The sequence below is a fragment of the Rutilus rutilus genome, assembly GCF_951802725.1.
Source record: "Rutilus rutilus genome assembly, chromosome: 21".
Lineage (NCBI taxonomy): Eukaryota > Metazoa > Chordata > Actinopteri > Cypriniformes > Leuciscidae > Rutilus > Rutilus rutilus.
The window spans coordinates 11,369,803-11,386,916 of NC_140226.1; the positions used below are offsets into that span (position 1 = coordinate 11,369,803).

At 37.7% G+C, this 17,114-nt stretch overlaps 2 protein-coding genes across 9 annotated transcripts in view; both read right to left on the reverse strand.

The window, feature by feature from the left end:
* Window positions 1–212: 212 nt before the first annotated feature.
* cfl2 (cofilin 2 (muscle)) lies at window positions 213–5,377 on the reverse strand. Its single transcript, XM_084393639.1, has 4 exons — window positions 5,166–5,377; window positions 3,096–3,403; window positions 2,545–2,621; window positions 213–1,151 (listed from the first exon to the last, which is right to left on the reverse strand). Exons 1-4 carry the CDS (start codon window positions 5,166–5,168, stop codon window positions 1,039–1,041), a joined length of 501 nt encoding a protein of 166 aa, XP_084249765.1. The 5' UTR covers window positions 5,169–5,377; the 3' UTR covers window positions 213–1,038.
* Window positions 5,378–5,806: 429 nt separating this feature from the next.
* The window catches only part of baz1a (bromodomain adjacent to zinc finger domain, 1A), a 30,648-nt gene continuing 19,340 nt past the window's right edge, over window positions 5,807–17,114 (reverse strand). For 4 of the 8 annotated variants that reach the window (XM_084393932.1, XM_084393929.1, XM_084393934.1 and 1 more), the window contains exons 19-28: window positions 14,641–14,804; window positions 14,386–14,528; window positions 14,131–14,279; window positions 13,214–13,294; window positions 12,000–12,247; window positions 11,551–11,738; window positions 11,100–11,434; window positions 7,390–7,565; window positions 7,191–7,278; window positions 5,807–6,795 (exon numbers count right to left, since the gene is read on the reverse strand). In XM_084393932.1, coding sequence (XP_084250058.1) covers window positions 6,623–6,795; window positions 7,191–7,278; window positions 7,390–7,565; window positions 11,100–11,434; window positions 11,551–11,738; window positions 12,000–12,247; window positions 13,214–13,294; window positions 14,131–14,279; window positions 14,386–14,528; window positions 14,641–14,804 — 1,745 coding nt within the window. In that variant the 3' untranslated portion in view covers window positions 5,807–6,622. The remainder of the gene's footprint in view (window positions 6,796–7,190; window positions 7,279–7,389; window positions 7,566–11,099; window positions 11,435–11,550; window positions 11,739–11,999; window positions 12,248–13,213; window positions 13,295–14,130; window positions 14,280–14,385; window positions 14,529–14,640; window positions 14,805–17,114) is intronic. The other 4 variants (XM_084393933.1, XM_084393930.1, XM_084393936.1 and 1 more) reach the window with 2 other exon arrangements.

The window sequence follows — 17,114 nt, forward strand, 5'->3', positions numbered from 1 at the left end:
AGGTTATCCTTGACTTTCATAATTTTAAAAATTGTTAATAAATATGAATTAATAAAATAATGCAGAAGAAAAAAAAAATTTCATTAAACAACTCAATGAAAAAAAAAATTTTTTTCATTAAACAACACACACAGGTCAAACATAGCACAGGTTATTGAGGTGACACTAATGAAATCAGACCGTTTAATTGAGCCAAGAAATCCATCCAAGAATTCCGCCACAAGATTTTATTTCAAAGTGGCACCTTCCTCGATCTCAAAAACAATGTTTCACTTCAGGCTGCAAATAATGCCATCATTACAGATAATATTGTACTTTCATGTAGTGTTAAAAAAAAAAAAACATTGCAAGCATCTCGGCCTTCACGTTCTGTGGTGCATTTGAATCAAAGGCTGCAATGGAACAGCTCAAGCCCCATCTGTTAATGTCCATATGCGTAACAGGAATGAAAACTGTGGTAACTTCAATTCCGGGTTGACAGACACAGAAACTCCAGACAGAAAGTCCTCCTTCAACTGGTAGTGTAAAAACGAAAAGTGCTTTGTTTATCTGCATAAACTTGAGGTGTTTGCCGTGTCAAATAAGCCAGATTAGGTAGAAGAGTTGAAATAAACAGCTTCAGGCTTGTAAAGTGCTTGTCACTTGTTAATGCATTGCTGCGAGGCATTAACCTACAGCATTCTCATATAGTTCTCTGACGGCGTAATAGAATATCTCTGAAGATACTAGAAGTTTGTGCTGGTTAATCTACGTGAACATCCGAGCTTTCTACTGTCGTTTGGCAAAACACGCAGAGGGAGACAGAACGTTCTTTGGGGACATACAAAAACTAATACGAACTGCAAAATTAAGCTGGCATTCAGCTGGTAGAGTTTTTCTTTTTTTTTTTGCATATGTTAATGAGATCTCCTTAATGTGAAAAAAAGAAAATAAAAAAGAAAAGAAAGACAAACTAGGGCTATTCCTTCAGGATCAAATGATAGAGACAGCTGCTAAGATGAAAGCGTGTGGAATCCAGATGGCACATGGCTGTTGGGTTTACAACGGTCTCCCCTCCAGCGATACGACCACACTTCCTCCCAACTTCTCCGCCAGGGTTGAGCGGTCCTGAATGTCATCTAAACCATTGACCTGCCATTCGTGTTTGATACCTGAAAAAAGAGGCACGATTGCGTAAGATTTCAAAAAACATTTTTCATTTTAGAAATGACTCTCAGTTATTTTCCCACTGTGGTGTTTTTATTTGAATATGAACTTCTGTGCAAAAAAAAAAGAAAAGAAAAAAAGTTTGTCTTCATAATCTTTCATCAAAATGCAATTACTTGCATAACATGTTTGAGCCAGTGTTGTTGTGTCCAGCTGGTCGGGATTCTCCAACGCTGTTGCTCAGTGTTTGTAGCTTTCGAAATCAAGCTACAAATGACTTACTTCTTAGTCTATGGGTGGTAAACTGGCAAAGAAAGTCATGGCTAAAAGTTTATATATATACAGCAGAATTTTGTTTAATAGTAGTGGTAATATTTCAGTGATATACACCAATTAGACAATGGCTTCAAAATCGCATACTCTCTTGAGTAGGTACTAATTTTGAATAAGTAATACTTCACGACCGCTAAAAAAGTATGTTCTATATAGTATGAGTGTGTACATTATCATGACACCTACCAGCCATTCACAAATCCTCTCCCGTGGCCTCATGGGATAGTAAAGTGCTCATCTTATGCACACTTCAGAAGAAGTAGGTCATCCGGATACATTTTAACTACTTTTTTTATGAGTACAGTGAATTCAGACATGCTTCTTTCGTCACGTACTGTTTTTCGTCTACTATATAGTAGGGAAGTATGCCGATGCAGCCAATGGTTGCTTGCAGGAGCCAAGTATGCGATTTCAGATGCAGTCATTTTACAGTGTCTTTGTCGCTGTAGTAATTACTATAAATTGTGCATAATTGCATGCAACTAACTCTAAACCACACCCTAACCGTAATCTTAACCTTATAGTAATTACAAGTCGTTAATTATTATTACTCAGTACTTAAATGTATAATTACACTGTAACACTTGACACCTTAAAATAAAGTGTAACCAAATAACCTGCTAATGTCTATTATTATATCATATTCAAACATCTAAATAACTAGGTTGCAGATACACAGTCAACTAGTTCTCGAGTGGTCACAGACTGGATTTGACTGTATGGCAGCCCATAGAAACAGACAATAATGAGGCATCTATGTGTGTGTGTGTTCATATATACAGTATATATATATATATATGAAGAGTTCAGATGCAAAAGCCTCTAAGTGCCATCTGAAATTTTCTTCTAGAATGATCATTTTTATAAAGCTTGTATATTTAAGTTCAGTAATTTCACTTAAATGACAATTAATAGGTAATTTGCATTATTGAACTTAAATATACAAGCTTGATAAAAATGATATATGGATGGCTGTTACTATATTGCGCTTTTCCTGGAAGACTGTATTGCCAACCAGGATCTGTTTTGTAAAGATGCATTATTATTGAATATGACAGTACTCACCTGTAAACTTCTTCTTAATGGCATCTTTTGAGCTAGCATATATCATCTTGCTTTTTAACGGCGCACCTTCAGGGGCCCTAAAGTCAAAATAACAATGTTCAATATGAATGCAAACAAAAAAATAGAAATGAATTTACTTAGTGTAAGAACTTTTAATAACGTATTGCAGAGTTCGTTAGAAACAAACAGCAAGTTTGATATTTTTAACAGAAGTAAATTAATGTCAATCAATGTTGGATGGTCTGTTTTACTTCAGTGTATTCTATCAACATTTTTAAAATAAAATTCACATATAAAAATGACACAAAATAACCTATCGCAGTTCGCTTGTTGTTCAAGCAAGGTATAAGAGATTTTAATAAAATCTAAATTCAAAAATTTTAAATAAAAAAATTCTAACACTTTCTAAAAATTCAAAATGAACTAAATTAAAACATGCATAAATAAATATGTGAATAAATAGATAAATGCATAAATATATACAAAATAAATCTGAAATCTGAATAATTTTCCTAAACTATAACAACCTTGTTTCCAGACAGACTACGTACCAAAATATAAATACCAAGTCTTCTTTCTTAGACTCTTTAGTTTCATAAGTGGCATCGTATAAGCCGTATCTGCAGTCATTAAGAGGTAGGAGCTTGACGAAGCAGGCGTAGGGGTCGTCGACAGATTCTCCAATGTCTCCCACTAAGATCTGCTTGCCCTCCTCTACGATGATCTTCTTCTTGTCGTCGCTGAGGCAGAACAGCACTGCCTTTTTGCGCTTTTTCACCTCGTCTGAGCCCGAGGACTTCCGCACTTTCATGTCATTGAAGACTTTGAGCACTTCATCATTGACTGTGACACCAGAGGCCTGTGATGAGGAAGAGACTGGGATGAAAACAGTTGATTGAGATGAAAACAGCAATTATACAAGTCTGTAGATCCATACTTGGATGTCAGAAGCAGAATCACATACATATCCATAGTAAAAAATAACTACCGGGCAATATTAGAAGTAACAAGGCGTCAGATTTGGCATTGACTGATCCAGCGCTGCTCACAAACCCTGACTCACGTACGTGCTGCGCATAGCCAGCTGGTCTCTCACCACAGTTCAAATCTCTCACTCCCGTTCCAAAATGGACTGGAAGGCCAAGTCATAGTGGGGTGCCTGGGCCACGATACAACTATGAGAGCTCCTCCTGGGACTTTTTAAAGACATTTGGATTCATGATCAATGATACTTCACGCTCAGAACAAACGAGGCCCTCGGAAGGTTGAAACTCGGTGCATTAATCCAGTCGAACAAACCATTGCTTGACGTTTATGAACTTCTTCTCTCAACACTACCCACATGCCGTTTTAAGATTTATTCTTTAAAACGTACTGGAAACTAACTTATTACCATGTATTTTTATCTGCTAGCAACTATTCTTATACTGACTAGTATCTAGTTTTAATGGTAATTATTGAATATAGTACTTATTAGATATTATTAGAGGACTATTAAATATTTTAAAACAAGATATTCGTAAGCAATGCTGATTACTAATTATCAGAACTTAGATAGCCTACTTGTACTACTTATTCTTCGGTTACTGTTAACTATTCTAATCGCACTGCAATGAGTATTTCTCAGTATTTGTCTTGTTTTTTAGTACAAATATCTAAAACATTCTTAAATCAGCATATTCAAAATTACTTAAGATGTTAAGTCTTATTTTCTGAAACAATTACCAAAATGAAGTGAGTTTTCTTTCTTTATTTGAGTCTTATTTCTCAAGCAAATGTATCTTGATTTAAGTATGTTTCATATTTTACTGTAAAACATAGCATAACTTGCTAGTTATGTCAATTTTTTAAGCGGTTAAGTGCTAAAGAGTTATGTCAATCAGATATCAAGTAGCTCCTTACTAGTTCCTATTCCACATTTACTAGTAACTATTTATTTTTTTGTATCTATTGGATATTTAATAAATAAGTACCATCAACTATTGTAATATACTAGTATCTAAAGTACTAGTGGCGCATGCGCAGAGACGCACTCTGAGCAGCTGGTGTAGACGTCCGACTTTCTCTCTCCCTCTCTCTCACACACACACACACACACACACACACACTATGGCCACTAAATCCTATTGAATCATAAGTAAGTAGCCTAATTCAATTGTAAAGACACATAATAGTCGTCTCATGGCATGAAACAGTTCATTCAAATCTGATTATACGCGTTTGTGTCCATCAGTATAGTCCCGGTCATTTATTTCTCCAGCGTCCGTGAGTAAAAGTTGGAGAGGCATGCGCTGAGAGTGATTAAAGCACCGGCTAAAATTAGCTTAAAATGGCTGCCTCTGGCTATAGGCCTGATATATAGATTTATAGATAATTAAAACTGATTTAAGAAACCACAAAATAAACTTGGAGCCAAATAAAGCAGCATATTTTTCAGCCGGAGCGCATGCATTGACGGATCCGCTAGAGCGCCACAGCGCCGCAATACAGATCCTGCCAGAGATGAAAACGTGACAGTTGCTGGTCAAAAGTTTGACAGAAAGAGTTTCAAAATAACATTATAACATCTGTTATGAATTAAGAATTGACTACGTGTGAGTAAAAAAAAAAACTGTCCTTACCATGCTGTCCGATGCGATGAATCAATGAACGATTATTTTCTTGGTACTTCTATCTGTGAATGTGAACAGCCGAGACAGTGTGAGTGTGTGTGTGTGTGTGTGTGTGAGAGAGAGAGAGAGAGAGAGAGAGAGAGAGAAAGAAAGAGAGACAGACATCACTGCACAGCCGCAGTGAAGGACTGCTGGAGCATATGCACTGTCATTCACTGTCTTTGGGACAGTTGGCAAGAGATATCATAAATGTGATTTACAGCAGTCACTTAAATATAGCCTAATCAAAATATAATGCAAATTGTTTCAACTTTTAAATCATAAACGTTACATAATAGTCAGAAGTTTTACTCTACACAAGAGCTAAATCTATCAATGACATTATAGACCAGAATAATTCGAAAAGTCAGTATTCACTAGAGGTCTTTTCATGACTAAATTACCTCTATTACTGTCAGGTTTTCAGTGACTGTAAACTAGTTGGAGGCACATTAACTGATGGTCTGTTGTAAAAACTTTAAAAGAACCTAAAGCAAATTAAAAGTTATACTGGACAATCTTCATTGAAAGTGCACCTAACTGAGGCTTCTGCTGAACAGAAACTTTCACAAGTTTGTGCAAAAATGGAAATCAGTGATGAAAACAAGTGGTCAAGCCAAAATATTAACAATTTATTTTACATACAGAAAAAAGAATTACACAGCAGGTAAAATGAATCTTAAGAACCATGAGGGGAAAACTGATTCATCAAGCTTTCTGGAAAAAAAAAAAAAAAAAAAAAAAAAACTATGACAATCTTATAAATAAAGCAAGCAAATTATACCCAAATCTAAATAAATAACCAAAAACTGAAAAGGAAAACAACAAAAAGTTTGTCTGGTTCCTAAGTAGTGTTTATGCAAGCTATAGGGACCACACCAAAATAACTGAGTTTATCTTTACAACTATTTAACTACAGAACAGAAATTCTACTTTTTCCTTTGACTTAATTTATAGTCACAACAGAGACTCTGGTCTGTAAAAAGCTATACAAAATAGTAGTCTACAAATGCAGTTGATGTACAAAAAACAAAATGCACCATTTTGAAATTACAGACAAAAATACACAATGCATTTTGTCCTGAGTTAATGTGAACGCAAAAAACTTATCAGAAAACAGTGCAAATATTTTTTTTCTTCACAGCCGTTTCTCCACTTTGCTCCATAGGATTAAAGGCCGATTTGTACTCCTGTCACTAGCTGTGAAGATAAATGCCGCTTGATATCCTTTTTGTTTGCACGCTGCACTTCTGCAAATACATTTTCTTGTGTACAAGGGCTAGGTAGAATTTTTATTGAGTCAAACCATCCTGGAATGTTTATGAACATTCCACAAATGCCACAGAACTACATAATTAGACAGCAGATTATGAACGGACTTTCGGTCTTGGCCAGTCGGTGTGTTTGTGTGGAAGACGGGGTTTTGTTTACATCCGTGGCCGTTTCTGTGGAGGGGTCATGCGGTCAGCCAGGCCGAGTCTCTGAAGCTCAGAATGGAAGAAGGCCTGGAGCCGTTGACCGGCTTTTGCTTCATTGGTGGTGCGTGGGTTGTACTCCAGACAGTTGGAAAACATGAGCTCCACATCCTCTATATACTCCGCTGTAAGATTAAAAACACAATTCAAAATTACGATCAGCAGTGACTTATGTTGTGCTTGGATATGATTATTACATTTTAATATAGTGGAGTCTGGGGCTTATGTTGACACGCTATTTACTCAAGTAGATATTTCTGTTGTCAATATGTGTACATATGCCCCAACACAAGAACATGGAACCTACCATGAAACAGGCAATTACGCTTTTATTTGGGTTTGAGTATAGAGTATTTTAAACAGGATTCATACAATTCACAGAAAAAGATTCTAATTTAAGTGGGTTTTGAACTAGGTGAATTTGACTCGATAGTTAAAAACTGCCCTTTAGACAACTAGCATGACTCTACCAAAATATTTAGATTTAAACCTTCCTTCCACAAAAAATAAGTTAACTTACCAACAGTTTGGTATTCACAGTTGTTGACCTTTTCCCTGATTGTGCTCAAGGCGATGGGTTTTTTGATTATGTCATAGTAATCGGGCACCTAAAAAAAAAAAATGTAGTCATTAAATAAGTCCCGCTGGTCGTAAATCAACCAAGAATGGGGGTTTTATGGCCCGATTACAGAGGGATATAAGTGTGATGGGCTCACTACCTGAGTTCTGGACACCAGTTTCTTGAAGGGCCAGCTGTCCTCATGTCTGACCAGGTCCACAGTGAGCAGCTCACAAGCTGACAGCTCATGGACGCCTAGGTTTCTCCCTGAGCTTCGACGGCTGGAAGAAGTGGTGGTGGGAGCCAAGACGATCTTGGCTTTTGGGGAGACCTCTGCTGGAGAAACACCATCAAACCACAATACATGAGTTGTGAACAAGTCTTAGATGAAACAACTCTTAAAAGGGTCCTATTATGCTTTTTTTACATGTTTAACTTTTTTTAGTGCCGTAGTTCCAAAACTTGGGGGCACGGCAAGGATAAGGCTTAGTGTATAGTAAGCAGATTATGCAAAAGAAACCTCTTCAGGGTGATACAAGACCCCACTGTGAAATTATCACACTTATTATGCAGCTTCTTGCCACACAAGTAAACAATTAAACACCAAATTTGACATTTTATTACCTCAAGATAACTCATTCTACCCGCTTGAGCAGTCTGTTATCAGTTGTAGCGGTTGTTGTCATGCAATAACAGATGACGCGATCAAAGAATCTGAATTGAATATTGCAGGGAGACGTGTAAAAAAAATATAAATGAATGATACATGGTTCTGCATTAAGCATGGACAAATTTGTGAAAGGGCTGTCAGTGCATAAATGTAAATGTAAAGCAGACAATGGATCTAATTTAAACGTCACAACTACCAAAACACGTCCAGACGTGAATGGTGTGAATGACACGACAAAAGCAAATAGAACTCATTATAATCACGTACAAACGTTGCATATAGTGAAGACAGCCTTAAGACAAGAAAATATGACGAGGCATATCTTGCCTTTGGATTCACCAGTACAACGGCTGGATGATGAGGAGAGACCTCAGTGTGTTGCATGACTCAAAATATTAGATTCTGATAGTATGAACCAGAACAATTTAAGACACCACTTTAGTAGAGCTGCACGATTCTGAATAAATTGAGAATTACAATTTTTTGTTTCAAATAGAGATTACGATTCTGAACAGACAACTAAACAAAATAGCATGCCATTTACTAGAGGTTCTGACAAAATGTTAACTGCTGCAGTCTATTTAAAAATGTTTAATTAATACAAAATAAAAAAAAACACGTTTGAATGTTTGATTTAATGACTCACTCATAAATACTTGTTTCATTACTGGATTAATCAGCGTTTTTGAATGAATCACTTGAATGAATGTTTCACTGACAAATAAATTAACTCACTTGTCGCCACCTACTGGTGTAACGATGTAATGATACAGTTATTTGAAGTGCCAAGTATTCTACTTTGATCAGTACTGTAGACATCAGTGTTTATATCTGAACTATAAACTTTTATCCCAGTTCTACTGTGATCATTTGAATATTCGTAAGAGAAATAACCATACTCTGATGTTGAAAAGACTGTGAAGCGGTTTCATTACCTATACATGATAACTGCTTTCTCTGGCTCCGTGGCAGATTAACTGTTACCCAACGGTACCTTTTTTCTGTAATTTAGGCATGTTTACCTCAATAACTGTAAAGAAACCATTTTCTTTCAAAGAAGTCATTTGTAGAATTGTTATTGACATTATGCCAGAGCTGCCTTGGTCGCTGTCTGTGATGCATGAATATTAATAAAAACAACCATTTTAGTAATAAAAAAATCATTTCTATGAAATGTTCTGTTTTCCACAAATTCTGTGATGTGAATCAAATAAAGACATATAAAAGATCAATTAAATTAATGTATTATGAAATTAAACTGTCAAACAATGCGGCACAACTGAGCTTTATACTGTTAAAATTACAACATAGAAGAAAAAGTGTGATTATTCCAATTTTTTTTTATAATTTATTGTTATCATTAGTGTTAGTATTTTTATTAAATTGCAATATCTAAATTTCCGTGTGTTAATGATGTAAAGATATTTTTTCTTAAAGGTAGGGTAGGCAGGTTTTAAAAAAAAAAACTTTTTCCCAAATTTGTTTAAACTGTCTTTATATACCAATACATAATTAAAATGTAAGTACTCTGAAAAGGAGAGTATAAAAATCGAGTGTCTGTAGTCCTCTCAGGGCTGCAATAAACACAGCTACTTACTTCCATTCACTCCCACCCCCTCCCTTCTGGGCTCCTTCCAAAGCCACGCCCCCAAAACACATTTACGCGCGATGCCGACTGCTCAGCTGGAGGACGCGTTTGCCAGCGCCGAGCGGAGAGGAGCGCAGTGCATGTAGTGAAATCATGTCAGAATCACATGTAATAAAATACCTAACTTTATCATTATGAATATAAACAACTAACATGGCTGTTAGTACTCACTATCAAGCTAGCATATCGATACTGGTAAAGTTTAAAATATATTGTGTTTGATTCGGTTACGAGCTAGTAACATATGGCAAAGCTAAAAACAGGTTGCATTGATACACATTTTCCAATCACCATCAGTTACACTGTGATGAAGGTGAATTTCGTGTAAGATTCATAACATATACGGTGTTTTGCATGTAAGAGCTTCCACGATGAAAGCACTGTTGGCCGATATTGAGACTCGTCTGACTTCTTGCTTTATCCAAAGACTTTTTGGTCATTGCCTTTTCGAATACTGTCTTCCTTTTTTTGCCTTGTTTGCCTTCGCTGACTGTATATGCAGGTACTGGGAATTTTGACTGCTCTTTCTCTGCCATAATTGTTATTCTTCCTAGGTTCCGTGCCTCTTCCCCTCCTCGAGTCAAACGGGTGCGCGCATGTGGGCAGCTCCTGTAGCAGCAGGGGTGGTAGCCATGGTAACGAGGGAGAGTGACAGTCGCCCAGCCAATCATTTCATTCGTTCCGAATGGAAATAAGTAGCTGTGTTTATTGCAGCCCTGAGAGGACTACAGACACTCAATTTTTATACTCTCCTTTTCAGAGTACTTACATTTTAATTATGTATTGGTATATAAAGACAGTTTAAACAAATTTGGGAAAAAGTTTTTTAGAAAAAACCTACCTACCCTGCCTTTCAATGAAACTGTAAAATGCTGATGACCTTCAGTGACTCTCAGAGCGGCTCTGGAAATGCATTCATGTTCTCATATAGTGAGACTGCAGAGGCTGAAAAACTCGGCGTGCTTCAGTGTATGTGGTAAATGAAACTGCAATGAATGTTGCATCTGTTGTGTCTCTCATTCACACAGAGACACGCAGATCATGCAGGATTCGTATTTAAATAGTCTTACTCTCGCGCCTAGTCACAATATTCCTCATTTAAATTATTCACGCCTTATGCATATGCAAAAAAAGGGGTGAGGACTGCTTAAGTTGCGTTAGCAGTGTGTAGAAACCTCACGGTTATGGTAGGTGAAGTCACATTTCCAAAACAGTTATTGACAAATAACACCACACTAGTCCAGCCGACCAATAAGGGCACATTGCACTCTTCAGAAAAAGGAGCTTCATAAGAGACAGGAACTAAACAGAGCGTTACTGACAGCATGGGAAGAACCGCAACAATGTAAACGTGTAGGTGTCTAATTCAAAGGTCAAGTATGTAATTGTTTCAATGCTATTTTCTCTAAACCCAGCTTAATATAAAAATGTAAAAAAAAGAAAGATGTTATTTTGTTCTATTTCATCCTTTTCTTTCATTCTGTATCCTAAATTGATGTGATGCATTAAAAAAAAATTTTTCTTTTTGAGCGAAATCACTCACACTCCTTACCAGTAATGGGTCTCTTCCTGGAGTCTGTATTCTCTGCAGCAGGACTGGACTGGTTGCTGGATTTGGCTGTTGTGCCATTAGTGGCGAGTACCTCTAGACTAAGACGAGCACTGGAGCGGCTTCCTGCCCGGGGTGGGGGTTTGCCATTGGACACCGAGACGGATTTCTTCCCTGAGTTTTTGGAGCCTCCTTTATTAGCAGACTGGCTCTGTTTGGGTGTGCTCTGCTGCGAGCGAGGCGTGGAATGACCCGATTCAGCTTGTTTTGATTTGGTGTTCAAACGACCTCCTTTATTGCTCTGGAGTGGAAGTTTGATGGCATCCTTTTTGGACACTCTGTTAAATAATGAAAAAAAGAAAACAACTTGCATGACACTTCTGGTCTCTTTCTGCATAAATTTACTAAATAAATAAAAAAATACGTTTAAAAAAAAAGAAAAAAGTCCACTAACTCTTCCTCCTCTGACTCTTCCTCTGACTCTTCTTCTTCCTCTTCTGATTCTTCCTCCTCTTGTTCAGACTCCTCCTCGTCCTCCATTTCTTCTTCCGAGTCAATGGAGGAGCGCTGACGGGAATTTATTCTATGAGAGCGCTGTTTGGGGCGGCACTCAGGGCAGAACCAGTCTTCAGAAGGAACAGCCTGTAGAACAAAGGAATATCAAAACTTTATTCAGAACTCGTAAGTTTAAAAGATGTTCTACTTACACAAAATATAAAAAGATTTATAAATAGATTTCTGATATGTATCTGTATTTTGTTCTTGGCTGCATGTGTTTATGTATACACACACACACACACACACACACACACCTTATAACTATATGGCAAGTTAGAGTTTATGACAAAGAACTGTAAAAATGGTGTCGCCTAAATCAAACCTTCCAAAAACTATATTTCTCACCTTCAGTTTTGGCCGAACACAGAAGATGTGATAGCCTCTCTCACAGCCGTCACATAGAAGCATATTCTCAGCGTCTCCTTTCCTACGGCACACCTTACAGCGGGCATTGAGGATGGATTTGGCCCAGACAACGCTGCGCTCAAGTGTAGAGAGATGTAGGAAAACCTGTGACAGGCTGGAGCAGGCCAACAGACTCTCACGCCAGCGTTCTTGCACAGTCTTTACCTGCCGCCCACTTTCACTGCCATCTGTTAAGAGCACACAGATGAAAATTGGTTTAGTACTGATCATTTAAACCAATATGTGCTAAAATTAAAAACACTCTTAGTTTGATAAACACATTTTTAAGCAAACAGCTGGTGAGTCTCTCAAATTGGTAAACAAGAAATTAGAGGTTGACCGATTGACTGGTTTTGCTGATTAACAAACACAGATGACAAATTGTTCCAGTAAAAACAAAAACAAACAAACTAAAAAAGCGACAGTTTTTAAGTGTTGCGTCGATTGCTGGAGCGAGTAATAAGGGTCAGCTGTCATTATACAGTACGAGAGCAGCCTCTAGAGGCGAAATCACTAACGCCTCGTGGAGTTTGTTTTGACACCTGCACAGAGCGGGACACTTCAGATAATGATTTAAAACAGACGATGAAACTGTGTATACAGTACAGTACAGTACATGTTTTAATTTCATTTAAGTAATTCATTTGATGACTAGATGCAACATTAGAAGTATGTTTGCTGTCAAGGCTGAGAGGATGCTAACATTAGTAGTTCCTCAAGTGATTAAAACAGTAGCCATGTTTCCATCCACCTATTTTTATTAGGGGTGTAATGGTTCACAAAATGTACGGTTAGGTACGACAGTGTTGTTTGTTTTGTTGTTGAAATTGTTAATTTCAACATTTACTAACAACTTTAAAATGTAATAATTTATATCTTATAACATTAGTTAATGCACTATGAACTAACATGAATGACCAAGGCATATTTTTTTTATATATATATTTTTTTTATTAAAAAGTATCGTACATTTTCATGGATCAGTGTTATTTATTTATTTATTAAAGTTTAGCACTATTTTATGTTGTTTGTTTTTATTCACTATCCATTTAAAAAACCATCGGTTGATTAAGCGGTTTTCATCCAGCGCGGGCCAACCTAGTTATTGTTATAGGTCAAATTCACTATCAGTCGACCTCTACAATAAATCTTACCATCTTTCTCGCTGGACTGGTCGTCATCTTTCTTTTTGTCCTTTTTCTTGACCTTTTGGTCTTTCTTTGCATCCTCATCACCTGATTAAAAATAAAACATATTCAGAAATAAGAGCCTGTGGATTAATGAATTCAAATGTATAACAAAAACATGATCCTAAAAACAAAGTAATCATTAGGGCTGCACGATTAATCGCAATAAAACCGCACGCGATTTGGCAAAGGCTGCGATTATTTTAAGCGCAGCTTGTCAGTGGAGTGCGGCTGATCGGTAGTAAACACTGCCCCATTTGAACACCAGAGGGCGCTCTCACGCAAACACGCTAAATATGCCCCGCCGCAGAAGTACAATAACGGCGCATCATTCCAGGAAATCCCTGTCGCTGTAGCTGAATAGTCCGAAGATTGAAACGCTTTGATTAAACATGACTTATAAATGCACGACTGCCTTATTCTGTGTCAGAAGCTCATCATCTCACAGAAGGAGGAGCTCAACTGTCCTTATGAAGTGAGTTTGGAGTAAATGCATGTTATTAAATGTTGCATGTTATTAAAACGAGGTTCATAAATGATTCTCGTGTTTGGAAAGATATTTGACTCGTGTTGTTTTTTTCAAATGCACGTTATAAGTGACTCAAACTCACAGTGCTTTCAGATGGAGCAGCGTTTACAGAGCCGTACATCAATGACAAACTGCGCATAAAAAATAATCGCAGCCTTTGCGATTTTAAAATCGCGATAAGCGATCTCGATTTAAGTGCGATTACATGGAAATTGCGATTAATCGTGCAGCCCTAGTAATCATCCATACAGGAACACACCCTTCAGAAAGCAATCATCTTCAGGAACACACCCTTATTCAAATAAATATGCCAAACCCTCAGTTTCAATGGATGCCAAAGCTAAATAGATCTTACCTAGTGGAGCTTTCAGGAACTTGCGCTCTATGCCCTGCTCTATCTGTGCCAGGGCCTGTGCCAAGTAGTGGACAATGTTACTGACAGGCTGTGGTGTGCTCACACTAGTGGACGTGACACTCTGACCCTCTGCCTTCAATTCATGCAGCCTAAACATAAGACACCATCAGTTGTCCCATTTGCAAACAGACTCTGCAGCAGCATCTGAACATAGAAGTAAAAATGCACAGATAACAGATATTCCAGTAAAATAACCTGTCTTTGACTCTGACGTGATTCTCATCCAACTCCATCGGCTCCTCTTCTCCATTGATCAGCCCATTCTCTTTGGACTCCGGGTTTAGCAGTTCATAGTTCCCATTTTCCAGTGCGGCTCTCCATGAGTTTCTGTCCATCACCTTTCCAGGAATGAGAGGTGAAAAGAGGAGGAAACAGACAGGTTGCTATTAAAGATCCAGATTAAACCACAGCAGGCTATAAGAACGAAAACATACTGTGGAATCAACATACTTTAATTGCTCCCAGAGTTCCCTGATAGATGCGGTCCTCAATATCCAGTAGTAGATCTCTGAGACGGTTCTCCATGAAGCGCTCAGCAGGTACAGTGCTTTGTGGGTAAGACGGGACAACTTTTGGCTTTACAGCAGTGACTTTGGTCTCTGACAGGGAATCATCTGCACAATAAATTACATATATAAATCACATAGTACAGTCTGTTAATGCTATCAAACGTCACTATTAAAAAAAAGTCACAGGGCACCAAACTTTATTTAAAGAAATACAAATTAATTAGGGCTCCACGATAATGCTTTACATGTGTAAAATCTAGAGATGCACCGATTACAATTTTCTAGGCCGATTCCGTTTTCCGATTTTTCATTGAGTTTGACCTGCCGATACTGATTTTAGCCGATTCCGATTACATTTTTTTCTAACCACTTTACAGCACACACAAATATTTATTTTCGATCTTTTCTTTAACCCTTTCACGCACAAGTTTAAAATATTCTAACTGACACCCCCACCCCCAGAGTGAGTTTTTTCAAGGCTAACGTTCACTTTAATGTTTCCATGGCGACGCGTCACGCGATACACCGCAGCCACAATAATACTGCATGACAGATGTGTCGCTTTTATTTCGCTTTTCCTTTTTTATTCAAAATATTCACAAACTTGCTTACCACGTCATCAACTAGCCTATCTGATATTCCGATTCTCAAATACGTGTAAGTGAGTGTGTTTGGTCGTTTAAAAACCTTTATAAATAATCTTGATCTATAACATGAGATGGGCGCCGCAATGTTGTCCTGTCAGTCGGATTTACAGCACGTGAATTCATCAGTTTCTCCCGAAATAAATGCAAGAAAGTGGCCGGTGAACTGAGAAGAATAGAGTAAACTTTATAGTTACTTCCACTATGTTTGTCTGATGAATAACACATGTCGGCAAATTATATTTGAATAGATTGTTATTGCTGCTTCCACAGACATCAGTGTGTATTTTACAAACTCCAAATGTATTGTTTTACTCGTGCTTATTAGAGATGTGACGGTGATAATATTCTCCCACCGGTTAATCGACTTGTGACAACACCGGTATTACCGGTTTCATCGTGGGGGTGGGGGGTGTTAGAGTGATGTTTTTTTTTTTTTTTTACATGGCGTCAATTCATCATTCGTATTGAGTTTGATTGACATGCGATCTGACCAATCAAATTCCACCATTTTTGTGCGATAAAGCAGTCAGAAGAGTTATTGATAAACTTCGGTGGATTTGAACTTGGCTTTAACTGAGGCAATCTGTCACGACACATTAAAGAGCCAAAAAACGGTAGGCCTATTTTATTTTTGTTTGACTGACCAAATTTGAAAGTTGAGACTTTGTTTCATATTAAATATTACCTGCTCGGTCCTGTCTTTCAGCGCGTTGTCCGTGTCCTCTATTTTTCACTGCTTGAGATTATGTTGAGAACAATAACGCCCTATTTGAGTGTATAGGGCGCGATTTCAAATTCAACCACAGTGTTTGAATGGTGGGTTCGTTATTATTCTTGAAAAACGCATGTTATTATTTCAGCACTTCGCGAATGGACAGCGACTCTTAAGTATCACGAATGCGTTCTCGCACATTCATGTTAAGTGCATTTTTGGGAAACGCGCGTGGAATTGCGGCGTGTGACGAGCGTAACCTTGCACATAGAGAACGCTCTTAAGATCCAAGATACATCGTTATCGGGAAACCCGGCCCTGGTCTCCGCACTAGCCTAACTGAAAACTATGAAAGCCGTGTGGCCAACCGGTAAAAAAAAAAGAAAAGAAAAGAAAAAAATACATTAAAGAAACTATTCCCTCTGATTTTGTTTCATTAAGTAAGTTTGACTAATCACAGCAGTCTCACATTCGTTTAGAGCTCGTGTGAATTGCACGTATAAAATGAAGTTAACGACCAACCTCGTTCAATCAGGAAACGCCACATGAATTTCACTGCGCTTTATGAAGAGTTTTTATTTTGCGTGAAGAAGCCGTTCGCCGGAGATGTGTTAAAAGATTCATTCATGCACACAAGAGAGTGTATTCATGATTATTAGGCTACCGGTATACTAATCTTCCTGGCGCCGGGTCTGAGTGAGTAATTTACTCTCTTACCTTTGTTTTTTGATTAACATTAATGACACTCCATCTGACACGCGTCCCATTTTCTCACAAATCTCTACATTCATTTATGATATTATTTAAATCATTTGCTCTTATGAGAACACTCGACAAAACGGACATTTTGGCATAATTTGTGTGTGTTATGTTTTGTTCAAGGCCGAAAAGAGAACTCGATACTGACGCGCGTCTTTTCCTTGTGTGTGTGTGCGTGTGTGTGTAATAGGCAGGACTTACAGCGCGGTCTCTTGTTTTGTCGCGCTTGAATGGTTGAGTGTGATCATACAACGCTAGTCAACTGGTGACAGAAAATACGGATACTGCGTAATTGCT